The sequence below is a fragment of the Thunnus thynnus genome, chromosome 10 (assembly GCF_963924715.1).
Source record: "Thunnus thynnus chromosome 10, fThuThy2.1, whole genome shotgun sequence".
Classification (NCBI taxonomy): domain Eukaryota; kingdom Metazoa; phylum Chordata; class Actinopteri; order Scombriformes; family Scombridae; genus Thunnus; species Thunnus thynnus.
In genome coordinates, this window is record NC_089526.1 from 22,515,832 (window position 1) to 22,533,839 (window position 18,008).

Genomic DNA, 18,008 nt, shown 5'->3' on the forward strand with positions numbered 1-18,008 from the left:
CAGCTAAATAGTTTAGTTGCTGTGACGCAGTTCAGGGAGTACGTTGGAACCGTGCGTGAGTGTGTGTGTACATGTTTGTGTGCGATGTTAAAGGGAAGACGACTAACAGTTGTGATGGTCCATTGATATCATTGATATTCATCTAATCTCCTCTCTTCTAGGGGAAAAGGAGTTTTGGTTTCAACGCTTAATTTGATAATCTGCGAGAAAAGCACAAAAGGGACATTCTGTGGATTCTTAACCTTTCCTCAACTTTGGCACTCCCAGAGGCAGGAAAGGAGTATCTTTCACCACAGTTATTAGTTCACAGAGACACCCTTGACCTCTGCGGTGGTAGCCAACTGTCAACAAAACTGATGTTATTGTAATGCAGGTTCACTCTCGTTGACTTCTATTTGAGTCACTGGGGTCTGTTGCCTGAGTTCAAGCATGTGTAGCTTTAAATTAAACTGAATTAAGCTAAATTATACATCTACATTAGCATAATTTGAGATGAACATTTTTGTTTTGAAAAATATAAATGACAACAGGTATCCTTTTAAGACAAACTATATAACATATTATATTCTATTCAAAAAGACAAAAAAATGTAATAGAACAAAGTTTACATTTCCAGTTATTTGCTACACAACAGCGCTTCTTTGTTTTTTAATGTATTCTTCACTGTCTTGCATGCAAATCTGTTTGTATATAGCCAAGTTTGTAAAATAGCGTTAGCTTTACTTGTCTGTATTGATTAGTCATATTATTTAACTGAAGTGTTTGTGTTGTCATTTATTGATAAACTGCAGTATTTATTCAATCAAATGTGTGACAGATAAATGCTGCTCAGTCTTATTTATGCATTGGACATGAGCAACGATTGAGGTTACTATGCTCCAACAGAGTTACTGGGAAAATGTCTGTTCCTTTTAACAGCATTAGAGGTTCCAACTCTATAGGCCGAGAGAGAGAGAGAGAGAGAGAGAGAGAGAGAGAGGGAGAGAGAGAGAGAGAGAGAGAGAGAGGCTGGGCTTTACTATCCTTTGATCTCTCTTAGATTTTGTAGGTGACAGTCTAGGTGGATGTAGCTGCAAGCTTCCAGGCCATTTCACATTTATACACACAGCAATTGCATATAAACAATAATAACAAAGATCATCTGTTTAATTTTTATTTCTGCATGAAGGCTTGTGTCTAGAAAATAAAAATACGATTATGTAATTGCTGACAAGAAATTTTAAATGCGGAAGTCAGGTAGTTAAATAAAAGAACTTGAGTGACTTATAGGTGAATGTGGCCATTAAGGCATAACAGCTTATGAAGAGCCTCCTGTAGATTTACATGATAAAACTATCTGATACGGAAAGCTGGAGGATTTGCTTTCTTTTCGCAAATTGAGGGAGTATTAAAAAAATCTTTCAGTAATGACAGTGTGCACGTTCGTGTGTGTGTGTGTGTGTGTACTATGTGTATGTACGCGTGTGTGTAAACGCGCGTGCGCATCGTGAGACGGCGGATGTGCAGATACTGATGGTGGAAGCCCATTTGTTTCGAGGAAATGCATTAGAAGTGAACGTGCTGTGGAGGAGGGATAAACGGCGAGAGGAACAAAGTTTTCCGCTCTCTCTCTCTCTCTCTCTCTCTCTCTCTCTCTCTCTCTCTCTCTCTCTCTCTCTCTCCGGGTTAAAGCTGAGGAGCTTGTGGTGGCAATGAGACTTTAACAAGACCCAATAAATCAGTTAACGATGATGGTTTAATGCCCTCAACATGTGTCATTGTTTACTAGGAATTTCTATTTTACAAAATAAATAAATAAATAAATAATCAATAAACAGTGGGGACAGCAATCATAAAATTAAATATTGCTAATCTCTTGATTATTATTATTATCATTGTTAATATTATTATTATTATTATTATTATTATTATTATTATTATTATTATTATTAATTATTTCTTAAATCGCTCTGTGGCTTTGATATAATAATTTCAATCAAGTCGATTTTGTTTTTTTGTTTTCTTATCTCTCGTTTTCACCAATGCCTCTTTCGTCTCTTTTTAGAGATATTTGCAGTCTCTTACTCCCAACCCCCCCACCTCCACCTAACCATCATATTTAGCCCCCTGCACACATTTCCAGCAGGTTATCACAATTGCCATTCCTCCCCTCCTTTCTGATGTGTTACCCAGATTACCATCAGTGCCCCTCAGATATTTTTTAACAGATCCTCGGCGCTCGGCAATATCCACTCGGAGCCATCTGGTGCAGATCAAAATCTACTGACTTCTTGGGCTTCAGTCGTTAAGGCATTAAATCTAGATCTACAGAATACCCCCTTTGACTTGGGCGGTGGGTGATATAAGAATCAAATGAAATAAAAATAGAACTGTTAAAACATGAACACCCCCCTCTCGTGAGCCACATAGCAGTGTCAGGAGTGGACAGCTAAGGAAAGTGGAGGTTAGTGTCCGACCCTTTTCTTTTTCTGAGCTGGAAATTGGATAAGCGGTTCAAGAGGTGCTGAGAAACTACAGCATCAGATTTTTTTCTTCTTCTTACAATTCAACTCTCGAGGATTACATTTTCCCGGAGTCTATTTTATAATAAAATAAAAATACAAAATAGTGAAAGTCATTTTTTTTGTTGCTGTGATTAAAAAAAAATGCAAAAGTGCCAGTAAACTGAATTATTTTCTGATCTACAACGGAAAAATTATATTTCATCTTCACTTTCACTGAGTACGGTAAATGTGTTAAAAGTGGAGGTGCAGGTCACTATAAAGCAAATTATAGGCTCAAAATATACATACGAATATTTTAAGGCGCGTTCAGGGACCTGCAGACTTTCCAGCCTGGTGTCTCCGTGTTTGAGTTTGTCCCTGGCTTTAACTCATTCCTTTTCAAAACAAGGAAACGTGAAGTGGCTCTGTTGTTACAAAGGACAACAACAATCTGGTTTAAGTCTACACACACGCGCGCGCGCGCGCGAGCGTGCAGATGGAAGGAGGGTGAGAAAGAGAGAGGTGGAGGGTGGTGGGGGAGTAGAGAGAGAATTTGGCTGATGAAACCTTTATGAATAAATCAAAGGAAACCAAAACAGAAGTCAATAAAAACATCAAGAGTTACTAAATGATATGAAGATATTCACAAGGTTTTCCTTAATAGTTTTGACTATTGGAAGAAAAGCGTCTTGTACTGAACTATTAAAATTTTAAACTTTTATGGTACATACATTACTGCGATATAACACTTTATTTATAGTAGTTGTCTCTTATAATGTAGCTACAATCCTAATAAACGTACCCAACTAGGCCTGTTACGTCGCTTTAACAAGTACACAAGTTTTAAATCCATTAGATGAAGAAGAATTGTACAAAGAATTAATCCAACTAAGAGAAAGAAAGTTTTAGAGCAAATTGATCACTATGAATTAAATAAACGCACCAGCAGCCCGTGATACCAAACACTAATTCCTCCGCGGAGAGGAATTTCCCCCTTTAATTATAATTTAAATCTATTCAAAGTAAGTTCCTTCTTCTGACGGGTTTACTTCCCCCTGTGTCGGACAGCTGTAAAATCGTGTAGACAGGTTGTCATACAACAATCAAAGCCTTCGGTGAATGGACTCTAATGCTTGAACATTTAACATACAATAAGTCCAAACACGGAGGGAGAGAGAGAGAGAGAGAAAGAGAGAGAGAGAGAGAGAGAGAGAGAGAGAGAGAGAGAGAGAGAGAGAGAGAGAGAGAGAGAGAGAGAGAGAAAAGGAGAGAGATAGAGAGAGAGAGAGAGGCCCCAGCCAATGTGCTCACTCTATATTCACATTAGGCTATCCACATTGCTCCAAACGAGGAGGAGCTTGTAGGCTCAAGTAGGGGATGCCAATCAAAGCATCAACTTCAAATTGTATCTGAGAGATCAGCCTGGAGACCTCAGGGCCAGGCGCGTCAGTCGGTGCGCAATTGTTGATCAGATCACATCCAGTGGACTTTGCGCGAGAAAAGAGAGGAAGCCGAGATTTAAGAGCGGGTTGTTTTGACTGCACACCACTGTATGTCTGTAGTAGCTGTGACTTTGGCTTAAACACTCTCCCTTTACTCCTCCGGGTTCTTTTTTTCTTTTTTCTCTCGCACACTTTTTACGCACAGTTTGTCGGACCATAGAGCTGTGCGACAATCCGGCGGTGGAGATGTCTTTCCCCCAGCTAGGCTACCCGCAGTACTTAAGTGCCTCCCAGGCGGTGTACGGGAGCGAGAGACCGGGAGTGCTAACGCCTTCGTCCCGGGGAGGGAGCACTGAAATCGGAGGAAGTCCGTCCGCCACCGCAGCGGCGGTCACGTCGGTGTTGGGCATGTACGCCAACCCGTACGCACACAACTACAGCGCTTTCTTACCATACACCAGCGCGGACTTGGCTCTTTTTTCACAAATGGTAAGAATAAACGTTGTTGTTTGTCTCTGTTCAGGGACTGAAGTTGCACAGACAACAATTAATGCTCGATGCTTCAACTACGTTGTCTGGGAAAAAAACACAACGAAGATAGTCAACATTAAGTGATCTCAACTAAAACAATTATGTTTATTTATTCTAGTACGTCTGGATTTTTTTATATCGATTATTAAATATTTGTCATTATATTTGCTCGATTTTTGACATTTCAAGAGGTTTGTTAAGTTGAGTTACAAACGTGGAAAGTTTGACTTGCGATCATAAACAAAATAAAGCAAAATCGGGCTCGGAGTTTTTTCTGTGTCCGTAAAGAAAAACACGTAAAGAGGAAACGTAATCCACACCCACCATACGGTTATTATTAGCCTACATATTGTTAGAAAAATCGATTGCAATGTTTAAATAAATTTCACGGAAGAAAAGCCGTGCAATCGATCTGCGTTTTAGCATGCAGTATGACAAGAAAAAGTTTCTACTTCTGGGCCGCTCAGATATTTTTTTTTTTATCAGTTCGTTAGAAATAATCCCTGTCATCGTACAAAAGCCTAAAAATACGCGTGAAGTTTTCATTGTGTAGGCTTTGTTTTATCTGATTTTATGCTTGACTGCCACGTGGATTTTTACTGTGTCTAGATGATGAATTGTCAGTCATATATAAGCCAGAAATATACCTGGTGATAATAACAAACTTGCAGTGTGTTAATGTGTTGGCTAACGAGTGTATTAGGCCCCCAGGGCAGAGAATCGCGCTAAAGCCCCAAAACAAGAACTATTATCCGAAATCCAAGCTCATGCGTTGCTTGAGTTGATCGATATGACTGAATGCTTTGTCCAAAACAAATATAAACGACGTGGGGCTGTTGAGTTATTATTAATTATTAAAGAAAAGTGTAACTGTGGGACACGCTTGGAAAACTTAACCTAGGCCTTAACTGCTTTGACGTACTTGAGGAGTGTGGAAGGGTGTTTGACATGAAAGCTGGGAAATTGCACGCCATCTGTGTGTTCACAGTGCAACGAACTTTCTGACATTCTGATGACTTCGTTTGTTCTGTTATTAGACTGACATGTATGAGAGATGTTTGCTAATAAAAGGTATTTGCCTTTTGACGGAGTAGTTTCGTGCAGGTGCTGCAGGCCTTGCATGTGGCGTGTTGCAAGTTGAGACGCTTATTTGTGGAAAGCTCAGAGTCAGGTGCAACTGCAACTGTTGGATTTTTTTTTTTTTTTAAAAAAAAACCCGTCTTCACTTGTTTGAATTTCAGATTTATACAATAGCCAAATTGCAGTTGAGCTACATTGTTTAACAAGTTTAAAGCTTGTATTTTATAATTCAATGTACCAACAGATTTATGCATATTTATGGTTCTAGTGTGGTAACATATTATCCTTAATTTTCAAGGGATCACAGTATGAGCTGAAGGACAGCCCTGGCGTCCATCCTGCCAGCTTCGCTGCCCACACCTCTCCGGCCTTCTATCCATACGGCCAGTTTCAGTACGGAGACCCAGCCAGGCCCAAGAACGCCACTCGGGAGAGCACCAGCACCCTAAAAGCCTGGCTCAACGAGCACAGGAAGAACCCGTACCCAACCAAGGGGGAGAAGATCATGCTGGCCATCATCACCAAAATGACCCTGACGCAGGTCTCCACTTGGTTCGCCAACGCCAGGAGGAGGCTCAAGAAGGAGAACAAGGTGACCTGGGGTAGCAGGAGCAAAGAGGACGGGGAGGACGGTAACTTGTTCGGCAGCGGGGACGAGGCGGAGAAAAACGAAGACGAGGAGGAGATTGATTTGGAGAGCATTGATATAGACAAAATCGACGATAACGACGGGGATCAAAGCAACGAGGACGATGACGATAAATCAACAGAGGGGAGCAGGGACCACAGGGGCGGTGGCGGTGCGGGTGGAGAGTTGGACAGCTTGGAGAAAAGACGGGCCTTTGCCCTACAGGCCCATGAGGCCTTTGACAAATCTAAAAGCACACTTTCAGTTCACCCAGGGAGTAAAGAGAACTCGGACGGCAACAACAACAACACCACAAGAGTTTTGTCCCCAGACAGACCTGGGAGCTTTCCTCTCCCGTCTAATAATAAGCCTAAAATATGGTCTTTAGCAGAGACCGCCACTAGTCCCGACAGTTCATCTCAGAAACCCACGTCCCCATGTGGCCCAGCGGCCACCACTCACCCATCAGCACCCCACCACCAGATCCAGACCCACCCGGCCTTCCTCCCCAGTCATGGACTGTACACTTGCCAGATTGGGAAGTTCCACAACTGGACAAATGGAGCTTTCCTGGGCCAGAACTCCTTGCTGAACGTGAGGTCGTTTCTGGGCGTAAACCAGCACCATCACCATCACCACAAGCACCACTTGCCGGCCCAGCAGCAGCCGACATCAGTGGTGGTGTCGCCGGTCGCAGCTGCAGCAGCACTTAGCAATGAAAGCAAGGCCTCACCAGAGACCCACAGTCCCAAGCACATAGGTAAGATAACAGTTACATGCCTGCACAAGTATTATTTTACACTGAATAAAACCCCACAATTTTTCATGGTAAACTCACTTTTTTAATTCATATATATATAATATATATAATATATATAATGTGTGTGTATATATATATATATATATATATATATATACATACACACACACATATGCACACACACTAGATGCACAAAAACATTGGGTTCATTTTTATTTACATGTGTTCTTATATGTTAACAGGCCTCTTAATATACATATATAATTTATCCAGCACTCGAGTATTAATGGATGTTATTGTTTATTTCCTTTGTAGACCATGAAAACGGTGTAAGGTCTGATTCGCCTCCAACACAGACCCTGAAGTCTTCCTTTCGACCCATTCATGACAGGTGAGACAAGTTCTCCTTTTTTTTTTTTTTTCTTTGTGGTTTGCTGAAAACGCACTGAAGGAAATAATAATTATTAAAATAATAAATTCAAGTGATATTGCTGTTGCATGAATCAAAATAAGAACAGATTTGCACAATTATTTTAAAGCAATATTCATATTAGTGTTTTAATTATTAAAATTAAAAAGTAAAATCAAACGTCAGGGAAGGTAGAAATCTGGATGAAATTATAATTCCAGTAATTATTCGACACATAAAGATAATAACAGGGGATGCAAACCTTAAGCAAAGCGTTCAAATAATTACAGTAAATAAACACTGAAGTTTATTTCTGGTTGCTTTGAAAATTGAGAAATTTCTCCCAACATAAAACACAGTTTGCTTAGCGGGTGACAGGGGTCTTGACTCCCAACCCACACCCCCTTTAATTCCTCCCCTCCGGGGAGAGTGTGGCTACTTATCAAGTCACCGAGTAAAACGGGCTCTGTCTGGGCTGTGTGCTTTCCCTAAAGACCCCTGGGAGTCCCGGAGCCCAGGGGAGCGCTCTCTCTCCGAAAGAGAGAGAGAGAAAAAAAAAAGTTTACCTCTGTTTCAAGTAGGCTATTACAAAATACCCCCTTTGTGTCTGTGCTACACTCCTATAGAAATGATATTTAACTGAATCATAGTTGTTGATAATAGTTGCATTAATAGGAGTCTTGTTTTTATCAAAGAACAAATATTTTCAAATTCTCAAATTATTATTACCATTGATTGCTAATTATTATTATTATTATTATTATTATTATTATTATTATTATTATTATTATTATTATTATTATTCAGTGGAGAGTGTAAGATTGGAGAGGGGGGTTGCAGTCTGTTTCAGCTATTCAGCCAGACACTTGAGATGCATATTGAAACCCGCTGTCCAAACACGGCGGGGGTATTTATCTACCTTTCTGTATTATTCTTTATCCAGATCCTCTCTGCCTTCCAGCGCCAGGAGTCCACAAGACGCCACGCAACGGGTCCTCACTGCTCTCTCCTCGGCTTGATCAAGACGTTTTTTTTTTTTTTTTTTTTTTTTTTTTCGTGCTTGAAAAAAAAAAGAAAAGAAAAGAAAAACAGATAAAGACTTTACACCCCCTTAAAAGGACAATGAGAAATAATAATGCAGCGTAGCATTCAGTCGGTACAGAGCAAATGGCGTAATTTGGTAATATCCTGTGGATGGATGGATTACTTCCTCTATTGTTGTGTAGCCTATAATCGCGCCTATAATGTTACTCTCTCTCTCCACTTTGCCCAGGCAGGCTGGGACATTTTGGTAGGCTTTTTACTTTATTATTATTATTATTATATTATTTTTTGTCTCTATCTTGTGTTTTTTGGTGTCCTTTCTTTAATGTAAATACCATGTGATTTAAATTTGTAAATAGGAAGCGTTGAAGGAATTTGTCCAGATCGTATATTTTGCCTAATAAACTAAATGAAATTATAGAGAAAATCCAAGTCTATTCCCAGCCTATATTTCTTTTCTACGTGGGTATTATTATTATTATTATTATTATTATTATTATTATTATTATTATTATTATTATTATACAACAAATACTACTGCTTGCAAACACTACCAATTTTATTTGAAGTAGGGTGGGAATGAAGGGGGAAAAATGATATTGGCAGTCTGCAACCAGGCTTAATTTTATTCAAGTTTGGGAGGAAAGCAGCGTGGAAGCATTGAGGTGCTAATAAGTGTCCAGATGGTTGCTGGTGACAGAAAATGGACAGGAGCAGCTGGGAAGGTCATTAAGTAATAATATGGGAACGCCCAGTCCAAACAAAATCAAATGGTTAAAATCTAATCTGTCAGAGAGAGAAGTCGATTCGAAGATAAATTATTAATATTTTCTTTTTTGGTTGGTGGTGGTGGTGTTGGGGGAGTGTGTGGGGACGTGGAGGGGAAGAGGGTGGGGGTGTGGGGGGGCAGGATCCGTGTTTTGGGGTCCTGTCTGTTCCGAGGCTGATAGGGATCATTAGCCTATAAAAGCAGCTTCTTGGTCCTCAATCGGTGACCAAAACCAAATATTGATTTACCACAGGAGCCTAATGTGGTTTAAACATAATAAGGAGGGGAAAGAACAATAATTAACTGTGATGGGATGATGATATGAGCATTGTATCTTTATACATTTCTTTTTTTATTTAGTGGAGGCCCAAATAACACACAGATATAAACGTAGAAATAACATTTTTAACGAGCTGCTGTGAAATGTGACTGTAATGTTTAAGCTTTCTCTACAATACCTACAACACAATACAATTACACATCTATTTATTGGCTGGTTAAAAACAATTAGACAAGTGTGTGAGTGTGTTTTTTTTTTAAAGTTTGTCTTAAAATAACGTGGATATAATGTGACAAAATGTTCATTATTTGAGTTCGGGGCAGTTTTGTAAATTACAGCAAGCTGCAAAGTGAGCTGTTGAAGAGGGTGAATGATTTGAGTGGCCTAAACTTGTAGAGTGACTTATGCACATCTGTTTTGCAATATCACAGCGACCTCTATAGGCAAGTAATAGATCGCTTAAGATGGAAACATTTTTCACCCTCACAAGAGCCATAAATCACACTCTTATTGTACTGTATTATCACACACAACGCAGGACGTGCTTTATAGCTTGATTTAAACCTATTGCACTTGACTGTATTATGCTATCACACACTCTAGAGGAATACAATCCCTTTATTAATGTGAATATTATGACACTGAGTGCGCATAAAATATTATAAGAAAAAAAAATGTGTGTCCGAAGGGGGTTTCTTTAGGGGCCGAAATCATTTTTCAATTTTCAAATAATAATCTGCATTAAATCATTCTCTGTTTGTAGTTACAATATTATTACCTTTTGAAAAGCCAGCATGCCTTCCAAATGAAGTCATTACAAATATTTCCACGATACATGACAGCAAACGTGCAAAAGGGCAAAAGTTATGTCTTTCCTTTTTTTTTTCTTTTTCTTTGAATGCTTGGTAAACATTGACCAGACTGTATGTGCGCGTCAGAGGGGGACGTCTATGCGCATAAATCTGTGTCACTTAGGCTAAATGGCTATTCGCTAAACAGTCACGCAGCGGAGGACCGTGTTGAAAAATTAACAAAGGTCACTGAAGGTTTTGTTGACCGGAGCAGGGCCATTCCGCTGTTAAAGTTACATTAACACAATATTAGGCTACTCAAAACGCAAGCACCTCATGAGATGCAAATAGGATTTTTTTTTTGTTGTAGTTCAGAGAGACAGAAAATCATCAACCCAAGAAGCACGTTTAATATGCTTGTGTCAATATTAACTTAAATCACCTTTTTTTGTTTTTCGTTCTCTCCTTTTGTAGCAGAAAAAAAAACCCCAATTGATATAAAATATTACAATATGTAAGGTAAAAAGGGTTCCAGCCCGTCATTAGATATCGCTCTGTAGAAATTACAATATTATTATGCCATGTGAAGACCGAACTGACTCTTGTCAATTTCACTTATGTTATAACACGTGCTTTGGCAATAATGACTCTCATATTGTGGCGGAAAAAAGGCAGGTGTGTGTGAATTTCATATTCCCTCCCTCCCTCCTCGCTCCATTTGCACATGACATCCTCTCATGAGGTGGCTTTTGGGGCTAAAATTAAATAACCTCTCGGTGTCCCATTTATTTCTTTTGTACTGGAACAGCGTGAGGTTAGCGCAAAGGCGTTAGCTGCAGGCCATAATATTGTGTTTCCATAATATATACAAAATTATTCATTTAGTAAGTGGATGTACAGTGGATTGTCTAATGGGTAATGAGCGGAGTTGGAGCTGATAATTAGGCTGTCACTTCCAGCCATTTCATCCCTGCATGCCCTGGGCCACGATGTAGGGGAGGGAAAGAAAAATAAAGACCATGAAATAAAAATTAAAAAAGAACAGCAGATAAATGAATTAAAAATAAATATAAAGCTAAAGAATAATACTCTTTGGGATTACAGAGGTAAATATACATATTATTATGTGATTTCTAAAACACTGTAGCCATTGCTAGACATAATAAACAATGCTTATTATATGATAATTGCCCTATAATGGTAATAATGATAATAAGGTAATTACAATTCAAATTAATAACTATTATCCAATGTATCATAAATCTATTTACTCATTACTAGACTAAAAGAGTTGTTTTGCTGCTTTTTTATGATCAAAGTGTTATTTTAAAAGAAAGAAAAAGAAAGAAAGAAAGAAAGAAAGAAAGAAAGAAAGAAAGAAAGAAAGAAAGAAAAAAGGTATTTCTAGCAACTTTGAAAGGCTATAACTCGTTCAAAGGCTAGAGGAGGTTGTGCTATTTTCATTTGAGGACTGAAGGCTGAAAGCTACTCAGGAGATATGTAAATTGTGGCTCATGCAAAGACAATAAGTTGTTGACCCTAAAACAATTTAGCATTCTGTCACAGGCTGTGGCCCCCCATAATACCACAGTCTTTTGTTGGCGAACAAGGACCATCTCCCCCTGCAACTGAGACGTGTCACACTGTGGCAATCCATTCATTTTAGTGGTGAATTGTGTGTTGTGACAGTTAGTGAGTGTGTATGTGTGCGTGCGCGCTTGCGTGTAACAGGGAGAGTGAGGGGGAGAGAGGTGACTGCATGGGGAGGAAAGTTTATCACTGTCTTGTCTTTTTTGGCAGAAGCAGGCTATTCTTACAACTGACTCGACCCCTTGTAGTCCAACAACACAAATGTCTTTGCCTCCTCCTATCCCTCACCCTCCTCTTCCAACCCCCGCTTCCCTTAAACATCTCCGTTGTCTTTTCTCAAAGATGCCCGCCCATATCTGCGCCCCTCTAATCCATTTATCTGGTTTCATGAGTGCGGCGATGGTCGAAGGCTGACACAAAAGTCATCCCCGGACCCGGCCCTGGCCCCAGCTGGGGGAAACACACAACAACAACCCAACAACAAGTCACTGGAGCCCAGTAGCAGCAGCCACAGCAGGGGCCACCGTCGAAACCCTGCTACACCATGTTTAACTGACTACTTCTGCTCCTTGTTTCAGCAACACAATGGCAGTGAAAGGAACGGATGCCTTGGTCACAGGCTTTTCATTCCAGGAGCGATAGGCTGCTGTAAGACACGATTCTTGCCACAGGAAGAGGTTGGAGGATTCGGTTGGAAAAGGGAAAACAGAGGGAGGGAGGCTCTCGGCACGGCTACACTCAAACACAAATAGCAACAAGGAACTGGTACTTGCCTGACAACTGGCTGGCTGACTGACTCGCTGCCGGTTCAACAGCAACTCAACGACAACTCAACAACCCATGCAGACCCCTGCTGACACAAAAACCTGGCCTGGCTTATAGACATACTAGAAATAAACACGGTCTCTCGCTCATGTTTGCCTGGTTATCTTTATTTGGCCACTCAAAGCGACATTCTTGTGTTTTGATCGAGCAAGAAAGAGAGAAAGAGATAACAAAGCGATGCAGAGAGAGCATTCGAGTAAAGTTTTCTCTGTCTCAGCTGAACATTCTTTCTGACTCTGAGTGAAGAACACAGAAAAGCTCTTTCACTCTTCTGCGATGAGGACAATATGCTTATTTGGATCGCAGTCAAAGCGCCGTGCCAGATATTGGGGCACTAATTAGCTGGCCTAATCTAGAAATATTATCCTCAAATCTGATATATCCTAGTTGAAATGGTCTATTTTAAGAGACCTCGGCTGAACATGGAGGTTCATTATTATCTTCTTGTTTGCTACATGTTTGTTGATCAAAGTTATTTCCATGTGTCTGTTGTTGTTTAAAGGGCACTGACAGGGTCCAATATACACACATAAGCGCTCATGTTCAGACACACACACACACACACACTTGTATTGGAGTTGCGCTTCTGTTCCATTAATGACTCCACAAACCAATTAAAGCTGGTCTGTCTTGAGTTCTCCTGAAGTATCCGTACATAGCAGCTCCACCAGAACGGAACTATATTTAGGGGAGAATGCCTTGTGATTCTCGCCCTCCCTCTCATACACACACTCTCTCTCACACACACACACACATATACACAAGCACAACAAATACATAGAAGCACGGGTACGTATGCACACATTCCTGGTACAGCCTGTTGGAGGATCAGAAATATTTTGCCTTAATTATCCTTCGGTATGGATCATGTTCTTCAGGGGGGACTAGTAATGATGGGGGTATTTATAGTCATTCATTCTCTCCCTGTAATTATACACTACTTAAAATCGGGGTTTTTTTACATTTGGCATGTGCTTGAAAACGTAAATTAGACAGACAGCACTGTTGTTGAGATCTCTTTGAAGTGAATCCCCTCCCCAAACACAATTTGATGGAAAGTTTTATTCTCTGCGATACCACTTCTCTTCGTTAGCAAAGGGCTCCTTTCCCAGCGCTAGTTGAAAAGTGTTCCTTCAGGCTTGATGTAGGATTGATATAGTTTGACATTATAGTGCTGCAGCAATTATTCTACAGCAAAAGAAATTTACAGTTGCAACACATCATAGATAAGGGATTACTTTTACTGCAACCTGTACCATAAATCAGTTTTTAATTCCTCAAGGTTTGTACTATTAAAAAGGAAAAGTGTGCCAATGTTTACATGTCAGTACTGTGCAAAATCATCCTTAAGCACAGGTATCACAACAGTGGGTTAAGTTGACACTTATTTGAAGACAGACAGTTGTGTGTGTGTGTGTGTTTGTGTGTGTGTGTGTGTGTGTGTGTGTGTGTGTGTGTGTGTGTGTGTGTTTTCAATAATAAAATACAGGTTGACATTGCAAGGAAGCCAAGGGCCCCGTGCCTCCTTTTCCTCCCTGCACAAATATTTCCACAGCGACAGATAATAAAGTCTGATTTTCCTGCCGTCTTTTCTGATGTGATGCCATTGTGGTTTGGGCTAATTCCAGGGGGCTGTACAAAGGGAAGCGTGGCCATCTGAAGTGTCATACTGCAGCTGTGGCTGAAGCACAGGAATTTCCATTTAGTAGAGGACGCTTCTCTCTCACAGAACACTCGCAGCACATGTGCAGCGCAGAAGGTGATATCAAATGCAACTCACCATATTTGTCTATATGAAATGAAATCTTTTCCCTTTCTGTCCAACTCTCCCTTTCTGCCTCTCTGAGGCTGCATTTGAAGAGTGCATACGTTTTGGTTAAATCAATCCACATTCAGGATGCTACTGTAATTGCAAACAGTTCATTGCAGATATTTTTTTTTTCCACTTTTCACTGTTTATTTCAAGATATATGGAGAGTAAAAAGTGTCAGAAAATTCAGTATGATAAATGTTTTTATTTATAGCTTAAATACAATTCAAAAAATTGTTATTTGTGTGATTTGACTTTGTTTAAATAATTAAACAATTATTTAATTGTTACATTTAAGGAGGTGACATCTGTAAAGGCTGTAATATAACAGGTAAACTCTTGGGGTGGTCAGGTGACACTTGACACGTAACCTCAACACTATTGTACTGACTGAACAGGAACTTACTGTTGCGGTAATGTCTTCCATATACAGTATTTTTCCTTTGGTTTGTGTGGGAACGGTACCTTGCTACAGTAAAAGTAAAGTTCCCTATAATGTATTGTTCACAAATACATATGATCTGCAGGAGTATTTTTGAAGATTACCATATGAACTACCAATGACATATCTAACATGTATCATTGGTGTTTAATTAAAGTAAATTCCTTGAAACTTATAACCAAATGTTTGATAATCAGTCAAATCATAGAATTGTGATATAATTCCAGAATTATTTTGTAAATCTTTGTAAATTACCGTCATCAATCAAGACTTGCTCAGGCCAGGTTAGTGATACCAACACCACCTCTCAGCGCCAGTTATCAATAATTTCTACTGAAAGGAAACATAAGATGTATTACACCCTCCATCCCCTTGCCCACAGCAGACAATTACAATGTCAGAAGCTGTCACCTAGCGTACAGTAGCCAGTACATCCAATGCCGGGTCACCTGCCAAAGCTGAAACAGAAGAAGAGCAGAACAAGAACACAATGTGTTGGAACTATCACTTCACACACACGCAAACCTGAACTTAACAGAGCAAGCCGGTCAACAGGCAGACTACCTTGCAGTGATACCTTTCCCCTCTGCTTGAACCGGAGGCTCTTTCTTCACGCCTGCCGTTCCCCTGTACAGTACCCCATGTAATGTTAGCCAAGACACATGGCACAGAATGCCGGGAGTTTGAACAGAAGCTAGTTATGTCAAATATTAACTGCAGCGCTATCCACCATAACAGGTGCCTGGATGGTTTTAATATACGTCAGGCAAATTACGTAGGAAAAGACGAGCTTTTGCTCCCTTAAAGATGCAGTTTATGATATTTTAAATCAATCATTTAAAGGAAAGTATGCATAGATGTGTAAATGATATAAGCGGAAAAATATTTCTGAGCAACGCCAAGAAAATCACAAGAATATAAACCAAATGTTTACAATAATGTCAGAAACTTACAGTGCATCAGTTTTGTTCCACAAAGGATTCTGTGATTTTTAACTAGTTCTTCAACCTCAGATGCATTCATTGTAGACGGACAACCTTTTGGCCTCTAGAGAAGAAGTGACAGTTCAGATAAAGTCAACGTGGGTAATAAAATGGGCTTCAATCGGAAGAAAACACTATTAAGGAACAAAAAAATGTTGGTTGGCTGCCGGAAAAAATATCCATCTACACAGCTTTAAGATGTTGCATGTGTATGACAGCCTTTAGATGTTAACATTTGTTTGATCACATTTTATTAAATCATGTCATGTCTTTTAACTGCTTGGCTAATGTATTCAAAGAGAAGCCTGCACAAAGGACCTGTAGTCATACATGACCTCAAAATGAAAAGTGTTGTTGTAGCCATGATACCAACTGTCTCAGCCACTGACATGCTATGCATGTTATCCCTGTCGTCAAAGTAATATTTAACTAAGTGCACCATTTTTCTTCACCAGAAAGCTAATCCTGTATGCTGATAAATGTCCTGAGATCAACATACACTATTACTGAGACTAAAAAAGTTCTGGATAGTTCTGGATTAAGCTCCGTTATTAAGACCATGTGAATCACACGAACAAAGCATTTTTTCATGGCAAATCATGTTCACATCAAAGTTTAAAAATACACATCCACATCTTGAGGAAATGCCATCACATTTTCTCTGTGATCTGTCTGGGCACATCTGTGGCCAATACTGTCTAGCATGTGGTCAGCTCAGTTTCTACTGCTTTATCTCTGCTTCAGTCCACAGGAACAATGGCAGTGGACCCTAGGCTGCTAGTGCACACATGCACATGCACAGATGCATGCAGTCGTTTACGTATGCACACAATGTATACAGTATACTCACAAACATGCATATCATGGGCATGTTTGGACATCCATGCATACAAGCATATACAGTCTTTGTGTAGCCGTGCACACAACACACAAACATTCACACAACTTGGTCAAACAATATCCGGCATGCAGTCCACATCTCACCACTGTCAGAACAGCAGTCAACACTGGGTTTTTTCATGCAATCAGAAAATTTCCCTCACTGTCAGGACTCCCAATAACTAATATCTCAAAATAAATGTAATATAAAATTATAGATTAGTGTATGCAACATCTTGTGGTTTCCAAAAACTAAAAGTTTGAAATACTTTGGCTCTTGAGCAGTGATTGGCAACAAAATCCTTACCAAATATAATTAAATAAAAGTGAATGGATGAATTGTTTGCAAGCAACCTTGCTGAAAATGAACCAAATTATAATAATTATAATTATTATTTTCCAAGAAATTCCTGTTGGGGATAAAGCAATAGTAGCATTAATCCGTCTTTGCATACCATGCATTAGCTGAAAAAGTGAAACTTCTGCGTTGCCTTAATCCGTATACATTGGCCAACGGGTATATATTTGCCCATTTTTAAAATTTCATAAGCCTGTCGATCCATGCACAGCTTGTGTGTCCTTCCTTCCCAGCAATTTGCAGCAGGAGCTGCTGGGCCTCTATGCAGGACGAAAACGGTATATGGTGCCTTGCCTTTTAACTAAGATTAGTACAGTTCTGAAGCACTGCAGCCTTTTAAAATATGTATCAAAGCTGTTCAAATGCCAGCAGTTGGTATGTGGCAGGCAGGGGTGGCAGTGGCTTGGACGATTGGAGTTATCCCAACTTCCACGTCCTTAGCAGGCCACCCCCTGCCTGTTGTTGGCTTGCCCAACGTTGCAATCACTGGTTCTTCACATGAAAAAAAAAAAAAAAAAAAGAGGGGGAAGAGTGCAGTCAAGAATGGAAAGAGAGATAGACAGATAGCAGGACAGAGAGAGGGATGAAGGCGGGAAGTGTGGTGGCTCTATCTTGTCTCTGAGCAAGGTCTGCCCCTTGATTGCCCAGCTGCCTTGCTCACCCTCCCTCTCTCTCTCTCTCTCTCTCGGTCTCCCTCCTCTCATCTCTCTCTCGCTTTCCTTGGGAAAGCACTTGCTGAGAAAATCTTTATGAACTACTGGGCCTGTCGGCAATGCTGGGGCTGCTTAAAAACCTGCCAGTTTAACAGCTGTGTGTATGGGCTCGGCCCCGGATAAAGCACTTGGAAGTGGCAGGGCTTACACCATAGGGTGAGTCTTTATGAGGGGCCCTCCTGTGTGGCGGC

General features: G+C 40.1%; 1 protein-coding gene across 1 annotated transcript; it reads left to right on the forward strand.

Annotated features, from left to right (window-relative positions):
* Positions 1–3,886: 3,886 nt before the first annotated feature.
* Positions 3,887–8,422, forward strand: irx1a (iroquois homeobox 1a). Its single transcript, XM_067602113.1, has 4 exons — positions 3,887–4,414; positions 5,835–6,924; positions 7,240–7,315; positions 8,277–8,422. Exons 1-4 carry the CDS (start codon positions 4,172–4,174, stop codon positions 8,350–8,352), a joined length of 1,485 nt encoding a protein of 494 aa, XP_067458214.1. The 5' UTR covers positions 3,887–4,171; the 3' UTR covers positions 8,353–8,422.
* Positions 8,423–18,008: the final 9,586 nt, after the last annotated feature.